The following is a 20,724-nucleotide window of genomic DNA, read 5'->3' on the forward strand; positions in this document are numbered from 1 at the left end:
GAAAGATCCTCATTGGCCAATTGGTATATTTTCACCAATCAAAAGTGTCGTACCTAAATCTCAACATCGTCTGCATTGTTCCTTCGGAAGCTTTCGGAGTTTATAAGAAAACTGCCTGCGGACATATCTACAGTGTACCTTCACGTTGCTGAACTTTTATCTTGTATAAAGTGTACTTTGTCAAAAATCTGAAGTCCAGGTTACAATGGCAAAACAAAGAGGGTAATGTATATTACTTACGACAGAATTGATTGTGTATCAGGGCAATGTACAGTTAGTTTAGGTCAGTAGGTGGGCGTGGCCGCATGGCATATGTAACGAGAGAGAGAGAGAGAATTAAACATGAAGAACTACATTCAGTTCTGGCCATGAGTCAATATGTCAGTCAAAATATCATAACCAGGCTGATATCATAAGTAGGTAAATTCTATTTAGAGTCGATATTCGTATGTATCTATGTGCAGTGTATTTCAATTTTAATTAAATTAAGCTCATTTAATAATATAAACCGACTATGTATTTACCAGTGACGGATCCAAAAATTTCTGAATGGGGGAGGGGGCACAGTAAAAGGCTAGAGGCCTGGGAGCTGTCTTGAAGTCCAATTTGGTCCAGGGTGAAACCCTAGTGAAACCCATTGAGACAAATCTACATGTTATACCGAGTTCTAACAAAAATAGTACTATATGATTTGGACATGAATTGTAATTCATGATTTATGAGTGTGAGGGGGTGGGGTGCTGCATGCTGATGCTGGATCCACCACTGTTTACAAATTTCAAAAATATCATTTGTTGTGAATCTGTCTCGATAAACGTGTAACATACATGTTGATAATACGTGAAGGCTGTACTTGTCCTACAATAATACGTGAAGGCTGTACTTGTCCTACATCAGACTATTCTTTTTTTTCCTTTATATATATTTTAATTTTTGTTCTCATATCATGTATACAATTGACATAGCAAAAACACAGTAGTTGACAATGTATGGGATTTTAGAGAGTTTTTAGAAGACAACTTATTCCACCTTTTCCAATTGTATATCAAACTTTTTCCTTTTCACATGTTTTACCATTGATTTCATTTGATTGATATGAATTAAATTTTTGTGTTTCATGAAAACTTTTCATTTACATACTCAAGGGCTTCCCAGTACATTTTGCTTTATACACATAGTACTTAAGCCATAAAACAACTGTTTTATCCCCATTATTTTCTATAAAACCGAAGATAAAGTATTTCCTGGTCATAGCTATAACTGTGGATCAGTCTTATCTTCCAGAAAATGTTCAAATTCTGGAAGGAATAATTGTAAAATGTTTAATGTCTTGGACATGAGCCAGGTAAACATAGGAAGGAAGGGAGATAACTTTGAACATTATCATACGAATATGATGTCAGTCCTGATCAGAGAGGGAGATTAAGTCAAGAGCTGGGGCATGATGTGACGGAAGGTGAACGTACTGACCTACAAATTATAGATTGCATTTGATTTTGCTGATTGATAAAAAAATTAAGTGATTAAAAACTGCTGAGTTTCAAATTCATGATATATTAGGCATACTTAAAGAGTTGCTTAAAAATCATTCAGAAACTCTTAATTCCTATGTATTTTTTTAATCACTTCAATTAAAAAAAAATACTTGGTTTCCTCATATCTATCACTGTGACACAGATCCCTCTTAGAACCTGTACATGCTACAGCAACCAAACACTGTTGAGTAGGTAGTGATCCCCCTGTGTATGTTACTACTAAGGTCAATTTTTATCTCATTTCTTTATATTTTCTACCAAATTTAAAGAGCTGTTGTGGAATCTTAAACCATTGCATCAACAGCAACGAGCAGTCTTATTCCCCCCCCCCCCCCCCCCCCCCCCCCCCATTTTTTAAAAATTCACTTTAAATGGTCAAAATCTATAGTCTAATATGTTAAGAAGGTTTCACAAAAAAAATTAAGGTTATTCGTCATGACAGAAGCTCACTATAGAGAGTTTATTATTTGTTTTGAAAACAAAGATTAAGGTGTGTTATTGTTTACGAAGTTTTCAAAATAAATGGATATTGACCCAAGTTTATTATATATGCATCACAAGAATACATTAGGTAAAATGTGTCATTTAAAAGTTAAAATTTGTGAGGGTACAAAATGAAGATCATGCTTTTAAATTACAAAATTAATGTTTTACTAGTTTGTTTACATAAAAAAGACTTGTTTACATAAAAAAGACTCAAGTCTTTGTTTACATAACACAGAATCAAAGCTAAAATATTGCTCTTATTCTTGCATTCAGACAGTCCAAATTTTGGTTGTCAACATCAAATGAGTTATATTTTTAATTTTTAAGAACAACAAAAATGAAAAAGATTTCTTTCAAAAAATGTGAACCAGTCCCTGACAATATTTAGGAAATGTGAAATTTGTTTGAATATTGTTGATGTTCATTATATAATCACATTATTTAGTTAGATCAGTTGTATCACATGAACTTTTGTACCAGAGTACCAGGTTTAACCCTCAGCAGAGATATTAGACATTGGTGTATATTTGTTGCAGATTTCATCCTGATCCCGAACTGACAGAGATTCTGGGAAGACTTTGGGAACTGGACAAAAACAAATGTTTTTCTGGCTATGATTTTGATATTGATCTTCAAGGTTAGTTATGGTTCCATAGATTGTAAGAAAGGGAGAAAACTTTAAAGATATTAAATATTGTTGTAATTACATTATAGTAGAACATATCACCAGCTTGTTGCTGTTACTCTATAAAACTATGATAGCTCATTCAGTTAAGAAATAAAATCTTGATAATTTATTGAAACTGCCATCATCTTGAGCTAAGTTTTTCCATATTGTCTATATGCCATGAAATTTTGCTGGTATACATGAATGTCTGACAGAAAATTGAAATTTGAATCCTCAAATTTTCTGTTAACTTATTTATTATACTGTTACTATCTAATTTAGCGGATAGTCATTGAAAATCCTTCTTTATTTCTGTTGCCAGGATATGTGACAAGTGGCAAAGAGCTACAGAGAGACAGAGCGAGATACACACTGTTTGCCTGGGTCGATGAAGAAAATGTGTTTGAAAGAAAAACCTACAAAAGTATGTACAAATATATTAAATGACCGTGTGAAAAATAGTTGAAAACAGTGTACCATAAATCAGGATATTTTTGCTGACTACAAATTTTTAGCAATTTAGTGGCTGTATTGAATTTATGAAAATGATTATGATAAATATCTTACAAATATTTTCATATTGTCTTTAAGCAACAATTATATGAATTTACAAGATCTTCCAATTTCAAAGTTTCTGTGTATACTAATTAATGGTGTAGCGGACAGTATAAGAGGGAACTTATACTGCCTCGCCAGAGAGCTAGCTTTTCTAGTGATGTGGTAGAGTCTCTCTCTTGATCACGCAAGTTAAGCAACAGTGAGCATGATCAACACTTGGCTGGGTGACTGCTACACATTACAAATTGGTGGCATCGTAGTGACTCTGGTGTTTGGCGGGAGGCCTGCTTCAGGTAGAATCTTTTCGGAGCTCTGAGTACGGACGTGGATTCGTCCGGGACGACAGTGGTTGTCACCGGGAACGGCGGGTGCCGTTACTAAGCGGATGCTGTTACTGAGCAGGTGCCAAACACTCCGAGAGGACTCACGCTAAGCTTCGGGACGAAGCTTCCCCAAGTGGGGGGAAGTGTAGCGGTCAGTATAAGAGGGAACTTATCCGGCCTCGCCAGAGAGCTAGCTTTTCTAGTGATGTGGTAGAGTCTCTCTCTTGATCACGCAAGTTAAGCAACGGTGAGCGTGATCAGCACTTGGCTGGGTGACCGCTACACGTTACAATGGTTTATTACAAGATTCATTCACCTAATTGTGTGTGTTTGTTATAACATATGAATCCATGTTTAGAAAGGTTTAAAAAAAAGCTTATTTTGAAGTGTTGAATCTTCATTTCGGGGTACAACTATTATATCGTGTTAGTTTTGTTGTAGCATTCAAAGCTCTCTTAGACAACTATGAGCTGGAGTGTGGGAAACAAGAAGTGGTAACAAATGAAGTTTTGTTGTAGCATTCAAAGCTCTCTTAGACAACTATGAGCTGGAGTGTGGGGAACAAGAAGTGGTAACAAATGAAGAGAGGAAGGAGAATCGGGATTTTATCGATGCCATTATGGAGACGGATGTAATGCAGGAAGCTCACCGCTACCTGGTGGAGAAAAACAAAGCACCTACGGATGAGATCGAGTTTAAACGGCTTCTCTACAAAACCTGGTTCAATCTTATACGCAGGACAAAGGGTGACAGGTGAGCTTCAGAGGCCTCCAATCTATAACGTATCAATCTCAGAGTATATGTATCAAGCCTCCAATCTATAAAGTATATGTATTAAGCCTCCAATCTATAGAGTATATGTATCAAGCCTCCAATCTATAGAGTACATGTATCAAGCCTCCAATCTATAGAGTATATGTATCAAGCCTCCAATCTATAGAGTACATGTATCAAGCCTCCAATCTATAGAGTATATGTATCAAGCCTCCAATCTATAGAGTATATGTATAAAGCCTCCAATCTATAGAGTATATGTATCAAGCCTCCAATCTATAGAGTATATGTATCAAGCCTCCAATCTATAGAGTACATGTATCAAGCCTCCAATCTATAGAGTACATGTATCAAATCTCCAATCTATAGAGTACATGTATCAAGCCTCCAATCTATAGAGTACATGTATCAAGTCTCCAATCTATAGAGTACATGTATCAAATCTCCAATCTATAAAGTACATGTATCAAGCCTCCAATCTATAGAGTACATGTATCAAGCCTCCAATCTATAGAGTACATGTATCAAGCCTCCAATCTATAAAGTATATGTATCAAGCCTCCAATCTATAAATTACATGTATCAAGCCTCCAATCTATAAAGTATATGTATCAAGCCTCCAATCTATAGAGTACATGTATCAAGCCTCCAATCTATAGAGTACATGTATCAAGCCTCCAATCTATAGAGTATATGTATCAAGCCTCCAATCTATAGAGTACATGTATCAAGTCTCCAATCTATAGAGTACATGTATCAAGCCTCCAATCTATAGAGTACATGTATCAAGCCTCCAATCTATAGAGTACATGTATCAAGCCTCCAATCTATAACGTATCAATCTCAGCATTGTTCATTTACTTGGTTTTCTGTGAGATAATTATTTTATAAATCACATTGTTCATTTACTGACTGCCCCTCTATCTGTTTGGTCATCTGTGAGATGATAGTTTTATAAATCACATTGTTGATTTACTTGGTTATCTGTGAGATGATAGTTTTATAAATCACATTGTTGATTTACTTGGTTTTCTGTGAGATAATAATTTTATAAATCACATTGTCGATTTACTTGGTTATCTGTGAGATAATAATTTTATAAATCACATTGTTGATTTACTTGGTTTTCTGTGAGATAATAGTTTTATAAATCACATTGTTGATTTACTTGGTTATCTGTGAGATAATAGTTTTATAAATCACATTGTTGATTTACTTGGTTATCTGTGAGATAATAGTTTTATAAATCACATTGTTGATTTACTTGGTTATCTGTGAGATAATAATTTTATAAATCACATTGTCGATTTACTTGGTTATCTGTGAGATGATAGTTTTATAAATCACATTGTTGATTTACTTGGTTTTCTGTGAGATAATAATTTTATAAATCACATTGTCGATTTACTTGGTTATCTGTGAGATAATAATTTTATAAATCACATTGTTGATTTACTTGGTTTTCTGTGAGATAATAGTTTTATAAATCACATTGTTGATTTACTTGGTTTTCTGTAAGATAATATTTTTATAAATCACATTGTTGATTTACTTGGTTTTCTGTGAGATAATTATTTTATAAATCACATTGTCTTTGTATGTTTTGACAGTGTAAAGAGAAAATTTTGGACTGAAAATTGAACCCATACTAGGTTAAATTTTCAGTCCATTACTAGTCAGGTGCTCTAACCACTGAGCCATCTGAACAGTCCAATATCCACAGTCCATATAGCCCTAAAGTTCTGCTACAGTTTCCTCCCTCCTTAGATTGCCTTCACCCTTGAAGACACACAACTCAGATTCTTCTGCTCCTGGCATGGTCACCAGCTCCTAATGTAATACATGTATATTGAAAAGGAGAAAATTTTGGGCTGGACCAGGATTCGAACCCGGGACCCCTGCATTACTAGTCAGGTTCTCTAACCACTGAGCTACCCAGGCTGATATCCATGGTCCATATAGCCCTAAATACTGCTTCATTTAATGGTTAATTTTCTTTAATTTTTATACATCTTTTGTGCTGAAAACATGCAATTGTTTGCAAATGAAATAAATGGCTTGATAATACTGAGATCTATATAGATGCGACATTTGACAGCCAGAGCCTCCTACAATGACAGCTGGATTGACATTGTGGTGTCTAACTCATTCCTTAGGGTGGCTTTCAGATGACCACATGATTTTTATTTCAACATTTTGATGTCACGCTTAAGTCCTATTTCACACTCCATTTTTTCAACGTTTTTTGTGGCAACATCGCATTAGAAAGTAAATGTTGTATGTTCCCTCTATGTTTTGGCATTTTCTCAGAGCATTAGTTCAGTGTTAACTGTTTGCATTATTTTCAGGGACTTTGATTCCAGCAGCTTTGAGCACGTTTTCGTGGGCGAGGGTCGTGAAGATGATTTTATCGGCCTTCATAACTGGATTCAGTTCTACCTTCAGGAGAAAGCAGGAAACATTGACTATCACGGCTATTTCCGACGAGAAACGGTGAGTCACAGGATATTTCCTTTTAATTTACCACGTATTACTCACTGTAATAAAGATTTTATATCCACTTTTTGACCAAAGGCTGTGCTCTATCTGTAGAGACTTTCATTATATGTACTGTACAGTAAAATATGGTTATAGCGAACGTCAAGGGTCGGCAAAAAACAGTTCATGATAACAAACTTCGTTATATCCAATACGAGTTTTGTTATTTTCCTCTTATGGGGGATTAATATCACTTTGCAATAAGCATGAATTCGTCATAAGCATGTTCATTGTAAACATGTTTTACAATAGTAAAGATTTCATTAGAATATCAAAAAATACCCATAGTAATGAGCATTTTTATGGAAGTTATATACATGATATTTTAGGTGAAGGATGACGACTATTTCCGATTAATAGCTCTTCAGTTCAGCTGGCGGGGAGAAAAAGGGAAGCCAATGAGCTCATGCTTCTTGGGGACCAGCCCAGAATTTGAGATTGCAGCATACACAGTGTGCTTCCTGAGCGGTAAACACGGACGTAACATGGATGTTCAGCTTGGCGAGTATGAGGTGGAAATCAGCTGTCTTCCTCTCGGACACCACTGCATCGGAACGGCCTACATCGCTGCTGCCAGGATGAACTAGATGACTTCATGTCTGTCTCCCGCGTAACGAAGAACTCAGAATGATCTGCTCATTAACTTGTACTGTTGAGATTCTTTTCACATCTTGCCTTATGATACATGTATTTTAGTAGCACAGAACATGACTGTGTGTTCTTAAAATACTCAGTTTGTGTAACATTCAGGGTTTTATGCTGACTTTATCTGGTATGGTAGCCCGTAGGGTTAGCAGTGGTTGAAAACTTAGCTTCCAAAGGTGAAAAGAATGAATGGGTGGGATGTTGCTCTTTCAATGAAATTTAGAATAAAGAATGCAACTTCTGATATTTTAGGAAAACTCTAGGGTTAAGTATTCAACATTGGAGAAATTTGGGGGTTAAATATTCCACACTAAAACAATGCTCCGGGGTCATAGATTTCAGCTTCCATAGAGTGCTTTCTGAGTGGTAAACACGGATGTTGCATTCGATTGTCAGAGGACATCAGCTTTACTGCGCTCAGGGATTTCACATCACAACTGCCTGAAATTTACCTTACCTCCTCAATATATTAAAGATTTCCCACCTAGTCAGATTTTTACTAGCGTACGTTATGGGCTACCGTTATCATTAACCCTAACCACATATCAACACTGTCAATGGTCAGTAATTCTGTAAAAATTATTATGATGATGTTGATTATATATACATGTATATATATATATATATTATATCTGTATTGGTGTCTATACTTAATTTGAAAGCAATACTGAAATACCTCAGAGATGAAAATGACACTTTCATCATTATTAATTGTTAAATATTTTATTAACATTTTTAAAAGTAGGGGCTTACATGTAATTCAAGAATTTTTGTTTTTGTTCTAGTTGACTTTATCTTACAGTTGAACCATTTGTGATTCATCTATGTGCTCTTTTTTACATACTGGTATACATCATTGTATATGGTTGTGCGGTCGTTATCTTTGTTTAATACTTTTATACTCAATTCGTCCAATTGTACTAAACACCTTTCTTAATTATCTTATATACGACATTATGGAAGATATGAGTTGAGTTTGTTATATTGAAATTTAAAACTGTGGGGAGGGGGTGTTAGTGTTAGTTCCTACTAATTTTCAATTGAACCATGTGAGCAAAGTGTCATTGTAACATATTTATTTCAGTGTATACCAGTAAAAGTAAATACAGGATATGTTTTCAATTGAATAACATTTATAAGGAATGTGCAATTGTACAATTTCAGGATTTATCAGGCTACACTGTTCAGCATTAATAAGTCCTTTACTGACTTTAACCAAAGCTTCCGTGTTACTTTTATTTGTGAAGGTATGAAATATTTAGTAAATGTGTGTTGAAATTCTATTGGTGCTATGAAAGGTAAAGATGACCATGGATAAATAAAAATGGCCAAATACTGAAAAAATTTCACGCACACACACTTGTTAATTGTTTTGCTCTTTTAGAAAGATTATTTATTCAAATTTACCCATTAAGATAGATTTTCAGTGGACAAAAATGAAACAAAATGGGTGAAAATGTCTTGTGATTCAGTAAACTGAGAAATTATGCATGGGCATGTGATGTATAAGGTGTCAGAAAGGATTGGGTTTTTTCAGCATTTTGATTTGGTTCAAAATAGATATGAAAACATGCTGGTCATATTATACGGGTTCTTATAAAAGAGGGCAAAGGGTGGTGATTTTAATACTACATACATTTATTTAAAAACTTGCTACATGTATGAGGAGGTGGTGGTAAACATTAAAATTACATCAGAGTAATTCATCTGCTGTCTTACTGTTAGATAGATAAAATGACTAAAGACAGTATGGATGGTAAACTCTCACTTACTAATAATCAAATTAGAATTTGTATAGTTTGATGAATTAGATGTACATGTATATTTAAGACATTTTTCTAATGTTTTAAATATTTATCTGAAAATTCTTACAGGAAATATAAGCAGTTCATTTCCATTAACCTCACCCGTTATCTCAGCCAGTTTACCAGAACTTGACTTCCCGTATTAAAAGTTACATTTTTCGTGTAATTTGACCCTGTTAATATCTCGACTTCTAAAATCACATCCTGTCCATTTCTGCAATGTGTGTATGACGGTGCTCCTCCGATGTTTACTGCTTTACTTTGACCCTCATTTTTTTTTTTTTTTTTTTTTTTAAAAATACATTTTATACCATTTTTCATGAATGTTTTTTTTTTTATAAACCTTAATTTTCATTGTATATACATAGAAATTTTTTATTTATACATGTACAGAGGTATTAAAACTGCTGAATATGTTGGGAAGGTGTATTTATAGGATGAATATACAATAAAATTAGTAATTACAGAGTTTGTGTTAGTTTTCATTTCCACTGTTTCCCTGTTAGTGTACTCAGTACTTTGATAAGAGTATATACTATTGTGATGAATTAAAACAGAGTGAATTAATTTCAGCAATGTTGTAGATTTCATGAGACTACGTTGTTTGCATTTTTCGAACAAAATCGCACTAAAGAGTTGAATATGGAGCAGTAAAATTAACATAAATTTAAATAATTGAAAATATCTTTAATTGAAAATATTATCAATTCTTTGATGTGACAGTGTATCAATTCAATTTAAGATTCCTTCAAATAACTGACGATGTCTTCAAAACTGAATTATTGCCAGCATTTATTGAATTGTTGATGGCAATAATTCTATTCTGCTGAATTGATGTGTGCAATAACTGAATTGTTGCTCTCATCATCAAGTTATGCACAATCATTAAATTATTGCACTCTTAAATAAAATTAATGATATCACTAATTCAAATGAATGATATGATCAATAATTTTAAGTAAGATCAACTATTTAAGGTAGTGATTGCAAGGCATCACGTGGTTTATTCATGTAGTATCTAAAAAGAGACTATTTTCGTTTCCACCACCGGAATACGTCAAGTGCTAAGCATCAGTAATAATGACAGACGATGGAAACAAAGACTTGTCAGATATAACCTGACACAGGATAATGTGAAAATATGTTTAGAAATATACAAGTAAATTAAAATACAAAAGAAAAATCCCTTATGTTTTAATTACTTTTTAAACAATAGTTTACGTCTCCATGATTCATATAACCCCCCACCCACCCCTGCTGCCCGGTTAATTTTTACTCTTAGAAAATGTAAATTAAATTCACAAACCACTAGGCCTATTAAAATTATAATATATAATGCTATAAATTTCATAAAATGTATATGGTGTTAGTGCACATAAATCTAAAGTGCTGGATGTGTACCCAAGGGAAACCGTTAGGCCGAGGAAACACGGGTTATGTAAACGCGTCATTTTAAGCAAACAATACTGATTATTTTAATCATATCTTTCCTAAGTACACTATACATGGATTTAAAACACTTTATTTTGCTACAAATATCCTCATCGTCCACTTTGAGATCGTCAGCTAAGAGGGAATCAAAGGAGTCCACTGTGTAACGTGGATCTTAAGAGAAATCAAAAAAATGTGAATTTCGGAAACAGCACTTGCTGTTAATATGTTTTTGCTCAATTAGTTCAGTTATTTCTTATAATTTATAAAATAAAGAAAGTTTTGTTGTTTTTGATAATCACTTGGTTTGAAATGAGAAAAAAAAAAACACGTCACATTTAATACAATGTCACAATGCACAGTTTACATCGGCTGTGTTATATTTTCCGCGTTTTTAACTAATACACTTACAGAGCATGATTATACAAGTAATTTCAAATAGAAAGTAATAAAAACATCTCCAAAGCCACAGTACTATCATTCTATGTGAAATTAATTCAATAGTAAACATCAAATCATAATTATAGTTTTAACATGAATTAATATAAATACATATAAGATGCATATTTATCTTATTATCACCTGCAGCATTTATGTAAGGAAGAAGAGGGGGTAACTGTAGTGCTCATAGCGCCATAGTAAACCTGAAAACCAATATTGATACTTTTAGGAAAAATTCCTACTAACATATGTTAGGGCTGTTCCAGAAATGATCAAATGGGGGGGTCGGGCGGCAAATGATATTTTTTTGTGTGGGTGGTCGTATACACGTATCAACACTTCGCGAAAGTTACGTCCCTTGTCCGCCATCTCCCGGATAAAAATCGTGTTTTCCTACGTTGGCCTTTGTAATTTTCCAATCTGTAGCTTTGACATCTGTTATTTTTCCATCAATTGCAGTTAACTACAATATGCCCCAGATTGGGGCAACCCATTAACTTGTATGAAAACTTGGTAATTGGCTAAAATTCAAAGTAATAACATCTTACATTTGGTAAGGTAAAGAAGGAAAACTTAGTTTTTCACCGATTGACCTTTGGCTGACCCCGCAAAGGGACGTAACTCTTAGTGGGTAGTTTCTATTGTTTTATTTTGTGCTACGTGGGTGTTGAGTTTTCAGAATATTTTTATTGTCGCTCTTGTCGTGTTGGTTACAAAACGTCGGAGGGAAAATTGAAAACGTGCTTTCGAAATGCTGCTTTCGAAATCGAAAGTAACATAGAACTATTCGAGTTGTCGCTCTTTGCAGCGCATAACTTTCCATTACGGCACTCTTCAAATTAGAGGCGCGTTTAATAGGGTCCCTTTGGACGTGATGGCAGCGAACTCTGTTCTGCAATTCTGTAGATTATTACAGTTTACAGTGCATCGATTTTGGGAATATTTTGAAACCAATAGGTATTCCGTTTTCTAATAAAAATAGGCAAACCTTAGTTGAATTATACGAGGGTACCGATGCGTTATATTTATCAGTCGGTGTGATGGTGATATAGAGGCCTCCGGGCGCGGCCCGGGCTCCATTAGAAGACGAACGATTCGTGGAAAAACATATCCATACCCATTTCATGATAATAGCATCGTTTGGACTCTCAGTCTTTCCAACATTCCCGCCATAGATGCCTTTGATTGTTGATGTGACATCGTTTCTTCAGAACTACTGTGATACAATGTCGCACAGACATTACCGCGTCATTGACTAGAATGTTTGTCCAGAAAACCTCGCGAGATTTGTACCGTTTTCATTTTTAAAAATATTTTTGTGGTGGGTCTGGTTAGTTTTTTTTTTTTATTAGATGGGTCATTGTAAAATGAGTTTATTAATTTGATGGGTCATGGGGTAATTTTTTATTTTTTTTTATGGGTGCTTGGTATGTACAAAAGGTGCCTCCCGACCCCCAACCCCCATGTATTTATTTCTGGAATAGCCCTTAAAACATATGTAAAAATAAAAAAAATTCATTGGTCATTTATTTTTCAGGGGGTGAAAATATGTCTGTTTTGGTGAATCACTGCCATCTAAAAATTGCTCATAAGGAACCGTGCTACTACTTCTTATGAAAATAAATGGACATCTTGATACAAATTATATATTAATTAAGGCTTTAACTAGAATTTGATAGAAAATTTGTATCACTTACTGTTTTTGTATCATTTTTAAACACCATCTGAAACACCTGTGCCATTTATTACAGAAAGTCGACGAGGGGTTACTATGACAACCGTAGCGTCACAATTTCCGTGAAAACCCTACATGATACATTCATAATGAGTTACAGATACTGTCAACTACAAAATATGTAAAAAAAAAAATTAAAAAATCATAGATTCATTAATTTTCAATGACCCATGCAATCACTACCTTAATTAGAGCATCAAATCAATTTATGCTTTTATCAATTCAATTGAAGAGAGCATTATAATTGATTTGATGCAAACATTAATTGAATTATTGCATGCAGTATTGAACTAATGATATCCTGAAATAAATAATGATATCATCAATCATTTCAGTTAAGGTTAATTTGGTGCTCCATAGTTGAATACTCGTGTAATCTACAAATTCACACATGTGTACTCTATTCTTAAGGATTTTAATGGACAAGTCTAATAAGTAAACAAGGATCATGCAATGTGAAACATTGGCGTGTGAATACAATGAAGGCTGTGTACATTAGACTGTTTCTCTCACAGTAACACTCACTGAAGAGTGTCTGTTCAGACGGACAGATAACACTCACTGTAGCGTGTCTGTACTGGTAATACTCGCTGAAGCATGTCTGTACTGGTAACATTCACTGAAGCGTGTCTGTACAGACAGACGGACAGGTAACACTCACTGAAGCGTGTCTACCGGTATCACTCGCTGAGGAGCGTCTGTACTGGTAACATTCACTGAAGCGTGTCTGTACCGGTAACACTCGCTGAGACGTGTCTGTATAGGTAACACTTGCTGAAGCATGTATGTTCCGTTAACACTCACTGAAGCGTGTCTGTACCGGTAACACTCGCTGAGACGTGTCTGTATAGGTAACACTCGCTGAAGCATGTATGTTCCGTTAACACTCACTGAAGCGTGTCTGTACCGGTAACACTCACTGAGACGTGTCTGTATAGGTAACACTCGCTGAAGCATGTCTGTACCGGTAACACTCGCTGAGGCGTGTCTGTACTGGTAACACTCACTGAAGCGTGTCTGTACTGGTAACACTCACTGAGGCGTGTCTGTACTGGTAACACTCGCTGAAGCATGTCTGTACCGTTAACACTCGCTGAGGCGTGTCTGTACCGTTAACACTCGCTGAAGTGTGCCTGTACCGGGATCTATTGCATTATTTTGTCCCGTCTATTACATGTACACAGTTCACATTGTAAGCACACGGTCTAGAAGTAGCTGTAGAGATGACAGAGGACAACAAACATAACCATGACATCAACTGATCGGGAGATTTAAATTTTCCAAGCCAGAACCAGCTTTGTGGTCACCCGGCATTGGTCGGGCTTCGTATGTTGCTATGACGACCTCCTGACGTTGGGCCTAAAATAGAATAGCACTCATGTACAGATCAGTTGAGTAGGTAAAAATAAATAGTCAATCTTTAAAATCCGGTCTGAGTAGTACGTATCAAAATAAATAGTCAAGCTTTAAAATCCAGTCCGAGTACATAAAAATAAATAGCCAAGCTTTAAAATCCAGTCCGAGTACGTAAAAATAAATAGCCAAGCTTTAAAATCCAGTCCGAGTAGGTAAAAATAAATAGCCAGGCTTTAAAATCCAGTCCAAGTACGTAAAAATAAATAGCCAAGCTTTAAAATCCAGTCTGAGTAGTACATATTAAAATAAATAGCCAAGCTTTAAAATCCAGTCCAAGTACGTAAAAATAAATAGCCAAGCTTTAAAATCAAGTCTGAGGAGTACGCATTAAAATAAGTAGCCAAGCTTTAAAATCCAGTCCGAGTAGGTAAAAATAAATAGCCAAGCTTTAAAATCCAGTCTGAGTACATGTAGGTAAAATAAATAGCCAAGCTTTAAAATCCAGTCTGAGTACATAAAAATAAATAGCCAAGCTTTAAAATCCAGTCTGAGTACGTGAATATAAATAGCCAAGCTTTAAAATCCAGTCCGAGTACGTAAAAATAAATAGCCAAGCTTTAAAATCCAGTCCGAGTAGGTAAAAATAAATAGCCAGGCTTTAAAATCCAGCCTGAGTAGGTAAAAATAAATAGCCAGGCTTTAAAATCCAGTCCGAGTACTTAATGATAAATGGCCAGGCTTTAAAATCCAGTCTCAGTAGGTAAAAATATAAAATAGCAAAGCTTTAAAATCCAGTCTGAGTAGTACATATTAAAATAAATAGCCAAGCTTTAAAATCCAGTCCAAGTACGTAAAAATAAATAGCCAAGCTTTAAAATCCAGTCCGAGTACGTAAATATAAATAGCCAAGCTTTAAAATCCAGTCCAAGTACGTAAAAATAAATAGCCAAGCTTTAAAATCCAGTCTGAGGAGTACATATTAAAATGAATAGCCAAGCTTTAAAATCCAGTCTGAGTACGTAAAAATAAATAGCCAAGCTTTAAAATCCAGTCCGAGTACGTAAATATAAATAGCCAAGCTTTAAAATCCAGTCTGAGGAGTACGTATTAAAATGAATAGCCAAGCTTTAAAATCCAGTCTGAGTACGTAAAAATAAATAGCTAAGCTTTAAAATTCAGTCCGAGTACGTGAAAATAAATAGTCAAGCTTTAAAATCCAGTCCGAGTACGTAAAAATAAATAGCCAAGCTTTAAAATCCAGTCTGAGTACGTAAAAATGAATAGCCAGGCTTTAAAATCCAGTCTGAGTAGGTAAAAAAATAAATAGCCAAGCTTTAAAATCCAGTCTGAGTACGTAATAATAAATATCCCAAGTTTTAAAATCCAGTTTGAATGTCAAGAAGTTGGTAAATATCAAATCTGAACTTCTTTTGTTATAAGAATGGGTAATCTTTTTCCCATTTATTTTCAACTTGTGTCTTAAGCTGTTGTTAAATATTCACATATCGCAGAGATTCGAAAATACTATGTCAACTAATTGCAGGTCACATGACACATCAGATGACAAGCCTACCTGCTGGAAGTCTCCCTTCAGTCCTATGTAGTAAATCTTTGTGTTGTCATCTCCAAAGTTGGATGGAAAATGGATGGATAAAGTATTTACGCTATTGAATCTTGCAGCTCTGTAATGAAACAAGCACTTGCAATTTACCCTATAACCTATATATGCTTTTAAGGTGGAATTTCAGAATTCTGGTAAAGCTTACATGACACTGTACTGGATGTTGCCTTCAGGGTCAGGGCTCAGTTCAAATTCCTGGTCCGCTTTGCGACCTACCTCATCAAAGGTCATTTCTGGGACATTTTTGAACCTGTCAATAAACCAAAGGTCTCTGTCAAGACTGTAGCTTTACTGATCAGGTCTTTATAAATAGATTGAAGAAAAAACCCACATGGAACCAAATATTTTCATAGCTCTCTCTCTCCTTTCTTTCTCTCTCTCTCTCTAAAAGAAATAAACACTTCTGTAATTCTAAATTACATGTACAGTGAAACTTCTCTAAACCGGCCGGCTCTCGGACTGGAAAAAACGGCCGGTTTAGAGGGATGGCCGGTATACCGAAAATTTAGCAATTATAGACGTTTTATCTCAATATTCACAAAGTAGGTACTGTTCAATTTGATCTGGTGATCTATGATCAATTATCGGTGGACATTAAATTAGTCCGCTTGTACCTAATGGTAATTATGAATTACAAGAAATATTCTCGCTGAAATTATCAAATTTTAAACTGAAAATCTATAACAGGATACATAAAGAAAACACAGAGACCTATTATTGGAATTCCTCTTACCTATAAATACTCTGTTTACATTTATCGCTTATGTCATTAACAATTTTGTTTTGACGTTTTTAAAAAGTACAGTAGTAAATATGAAATTGTAATTTTAATATTTCTTTGGAATTTTAAGCCTATGGAGACCAAGAAAATTAATCTATCTTTTAATAATTATCATTAACAGTCATGGGTTTGTTCTTTATTAAATACCGCTTATATCCATACGATATATGTAGTATGGTGAAGCAATATGGCGTTTGATACTGTATTCATTCAATATGTTCCTAACTGTTTTTTACCTTTTGTACTGAATTTGGAAGGGTCTCTTGGATTAGCTAAGTGTCAATTAACACCCTTGACAGCACAGGTATATAATAGAAATTAAAGAGGCCACTAGTGTTTTTCACACCTTCGGTGGATGATTTCTCACCTGGCCAGTTGGTCAGTCAATTTGGATGATCTTGATCAACCTCTGGCCAAAATTTTATGGTCTTCAAAAAGTGGCCAGTATGTTAAGGGTAAATTACACATGTTTGTTAACAAATGTACTTTAAAAAGTGGCCGATGTCCGGTTTTCAGGGGTGGCCGCTTTTGTAAGACTTTCTTTGTAAGGAAATGTTAAGATTTCTGCCGGGACTTTGAAAATCGGCCGATATTCAGGGAGAACCGGTTTTCTGAGGGGCCCGTTTGGAGAAGTTTCACTGTATATATTATGAAGATATACCATGAACTATGTACAGAATGTTGAAAAATAATAATTTAAAAAAAACCCAAAAAACAACCCACATGCATCTAATCAGGTAAGATTAACACAATTTTCGGTATCATATCAGTCTCTGTATTAGTGGAAGGAGTAGCATTTTTAAACTATTCAACAGATTAATAAATTTTTAGTAAGGTTTCATTGCATCTTCATCAAAATTCAATACACAAAATAATTTATTGGAATGAAATCTTTGCACAAGTCTCACAACAACTAAACAAAACCTGTAAGAGAGATGGCATATCTATGTGATTTGACAAATCCATCTTTTTTTAGTAACAGAAACTGGCAAGTGGAATACTGTACAGACGTTAATGTGTCATCTTTATGTGTACAAAATTACAATAAAATTCAACAAGAGGCCCATTGGCCACATCGCTCATCTGAGTTACCTTGGCCTATATCTGAAGACTTTCCATATATATTTGCATGTAAAACCTTAGTCCCTATTGTGGCCCCAACCTACCCCTGGAGGCCATGATTTTTACAAACTTGAATCTGCACTATGCCAGGAAGCTTTCATGTAAATGGCAGCTCCTCTGGCCCAGTGGTTCTTGAGAAGAAGATTTTTAAATGACCCTACCCTAATTTTGCATTTTTGCGATTATCTCCCCTTTGAAGGGGGCATGACCCTTCATTTGAACAAACCTGAAAGCCCTTCACCCAAGGATGCTTTGTACCAAGTTTGGTTGAAATTGACCCAGTGGTTTTGGAGAAGAAGATGAAAATGTGAAAAGTTTACAACGATGCCGCCGACGATGACAGACAAATTTTGATCAGAAAAGCCTTCGGCTCAGGTGAGCTAAAAACTGGAGAAGTTGAAGCATTTTCAAAATTATTTGTCGGATTATAAATCTATTTAGAAACAATAGCCATATTTTTGCTGAAATTTGAAAATGATAAGCAAAATTTTGTGTCTTCACACAGTTTTCCTGTGTGTAAAGTACATCACTGAAATCTGACAATTTAGAAAATAATCATTTACAGACATCACTCACACAATCAATACCTTACTGTGACACAAGATCTCTAACCAGTAGAGCTAAGAATATAAAAATAATTCTGTTACAAGAATAGGAGTCCAGTGATATGAGGAAGCAGTACATTTTCTGTTAATCGAGGTATAATCCTACTGATGCGGGTTTTGCATGTTCCACTTGGGTAGTACCAGTACTCACAGTCTCATTTTATCTGGGTGACTTTGTCCTTCTCCACCTATCACAATGATGCCTTTCAATTTCACACTTCCAGTAAATCTGCAATATAAATCATGTACACCACATTAAGTATTCTTTTACCAAACCATTAGCATGGGGCTATTTTTAAGGAAACATTCAAATGTGTTTGTCAAAAATTATGCCCTTGACCAAGTTCAAATGTGACAAACCCTACCTTTAAACTTGATACAAATTTTTACAACTCATACAGGTTTGCCCTTTCAGTTCACTAAATATGAAGTCTATTTCTTGAACAGTTCAAAAGTTATAACATAGGACATACAAACACAGGAGAAAAAGTCTGCCCGTTTATCTTCCATTTCAGGGGCATAAAAAGATCCTAGCTTTATAGCAGTAAATACTTTACAAAATTTATTCCTGTGTGCCAGTGGGTATTATTACTTTATTTTGCTTTTTTTTTTCCTTATCAAAATGCAAAGATTGCCCCCCCCCCCCCTTCAAGCAAATACATAAGTGTATATCTCCATGTTTACACAATTTTAACTCTAAGTGAAGTGAAGTAGAGTGTAGCAAGAACATGAATGGATTTAGAATTCTAATTAACTAATTCTAAATTAGATTGATGTTAAACTTACGGAATTCTAAACAGTAACTCAGGATCTGCATCACTCTCTACATACTGAAAGACAATGATGGAATCTCAAACTGTAGTGAAACTTTGTTAATACTTTACCAGACAAATTTCTTTTTTGGGTGAAGACAAGAATGATAGTTCAATGTTGTTGTATGAAAAAAACAAAGTGATCTGCAAATCTTTTGATCAAGAAATGTTAGTAGGTCTGAGTAATAATGAGATTATTTAATATATATACCTGTACATTTGTCTTTGAAATGTTGATTTTGCATGTGATGTGAGATCATGGTCGATGTGCCACTGAATACCTCAGATTGTATGCAATCATGTGAGTGATAAGAAATGTACAGTTATACAATTCTTTTACTTTTCATCCCAAAAATTAAACCTAAACCACTTTATTGTTAAATACTTTAATTTCGTTCTCTTTGATAATAAACAATGTTGTCCAAAGCATCTATGTTCTTAGCTCATTTGAGAAAATTTGTAAATTTTTGGTTTAACTTTCAGATATCAATTCTTCATTCATATTTTCAGTTGTAGTAGTTAGGGCTATATGGACCGAGGATATTGGCCTGAAAAGCTCGGTGGTTAGAGCACTTGACTAGTAATGCAGGGGTCCCAGGTTCAATTCCCAGACCAGCCATACATTTTCTTCTCTCCTATACTACAGTTGGTGCCATTAACCACCCCTGCACTGTAGGCTGTCCTGCCAGGGGCGAGGGGAGTCTGTGTTATGTGTCTTTGATGGTGGAGACAAATTAAAGGAGGTAGGAGTGTAGTAGTTGGGCTATAATATGGACCATGGATATCGGCCTTAGATAGCAGTGGTTAGAGCACCTGACTAGTAATGCAGGGGTCCCAAGTTCGATTCCCAGTCCAGCTAAATATGTCCTCCTCTCATATACTACACAATCTTACACTTTTACTTTGGTCGTTTGAAAACAATAGTGCTTAAAGCAATTAAGTCTGATAAGATTTAATTAAATTATGACCACAAGATATCTCTGAATGTCCCTTCCTGTGACCCTTAAAGGGCTTTATTGTAACTTTGAAAACCAATAAGATCCAAAGTCTTGTTCAGAACTGCAAGTTAAAACGACATCCTAGTATACACAAACACCTGAACACGGTGAGAACATATCGATGTTTTGGACAAAGTTAAACATAAAAAGGTCCTGTATTTGATACCTCCTCTTTGTCGAGTCTCTGCTCCCATGGTTTAAACACCGACTTTGCCGGAGAGTCTGAATTCAGGCACTGAACTGCGTCTAAGTTTATTTTTGTATAAAGACTGTACGCGGCTGCCAGCTGATCTTCCGTCACGTGACTATCACAGTCGTGACCCCCACCACATCCCCCATCATGACTGTGCCCGTGCCCCGACATCGTGCATTAAAAATTAAAATCCTTGCAAATACTGCTCATAGAATTCTTTCCAACTTTCACTTTGAAAGATCTTTCTAGAAAGTTCTAGAATGTCAACACGCAAAATCCCTTGATGTCAAACGCTTCA

At 35.1% G+C, this 20,724-nt stretch overlaps 2 protein-coding genes across 2 annotated transcripts; one reads left to right on the forward strand and one right to left on the reverse strand.

The window, feature by feature from the left end:
• The first annotated feature begins 98 nt into the window (after nucleotides 1-98).
• Nucleotides 99-9,799, forward strand: LOC125671523 (poly(U)-specific endoribonuclease-A-like). Its single transcript, XM_048907296.2, has 6 exons — nucleotides 99-222; nucleotides 2,558-2,658; nucleotides 3,011-3,112; nucleotides 4,088-4,322; nucleotides 6,692-6,836; nucleotides 7,211-9,799. Exons 1-6 carry the CDS (start codon nucleotides 206-208, stop codon nucleotides 7,466-7,468), a joined length of 858 nt encoding a protein of 285 aa, XP_048763253.2. The 5' UTR covers nucleotides 99-205; the 3' UTR covers nucleotides 7,469-9,799.
• Nucleotides 9,800-13,334: 3,535 nt separating this feature from the next.
• Nucleotides 13,335-20,721, reverse strand: LOC125671526 (PITH domain-containing protein 1-like). Its single transcript, XM_048907301.2, has 6 exons — nucleotides 20,400-20,721; nucleotides 19,210-19,253; nucleotides 18,575-18,652; nucleotides 16,061-16,165; nucleotides 15,868-15,976; nucleotides 13,335-14,297 (listed from the first exon to the last, which is right to left on the reverse strand). Exons 1-6 carry the CDS (start codon nucleotides 20,595-20,597, stop codon nucleotides 14,193-14,195), a joined length of 639 nt encoding a protein of 212 aa, XP_048763258.1. The 5' UTR covers nucleotides 20,598-20,721; the 3' UTR covers nucleotides 13,335-14,192.
• Nucleotides 20,722-20,724: the final 3 nt, after the last annotated feature.

This window comes from Ostrea edulis, chromosome 4 (assembly GCF_947568905.1).
Source record: "Ostrea edulis chromosome 4, xbOstEdul1.1, whole genome shotgun sequence".
Lineage (NCBI taxonomy): Eukaryota > Metazoa > Mollusca > Bivalvia > Ostreida > Ostreidae > Ostrea > Ostrea edulis.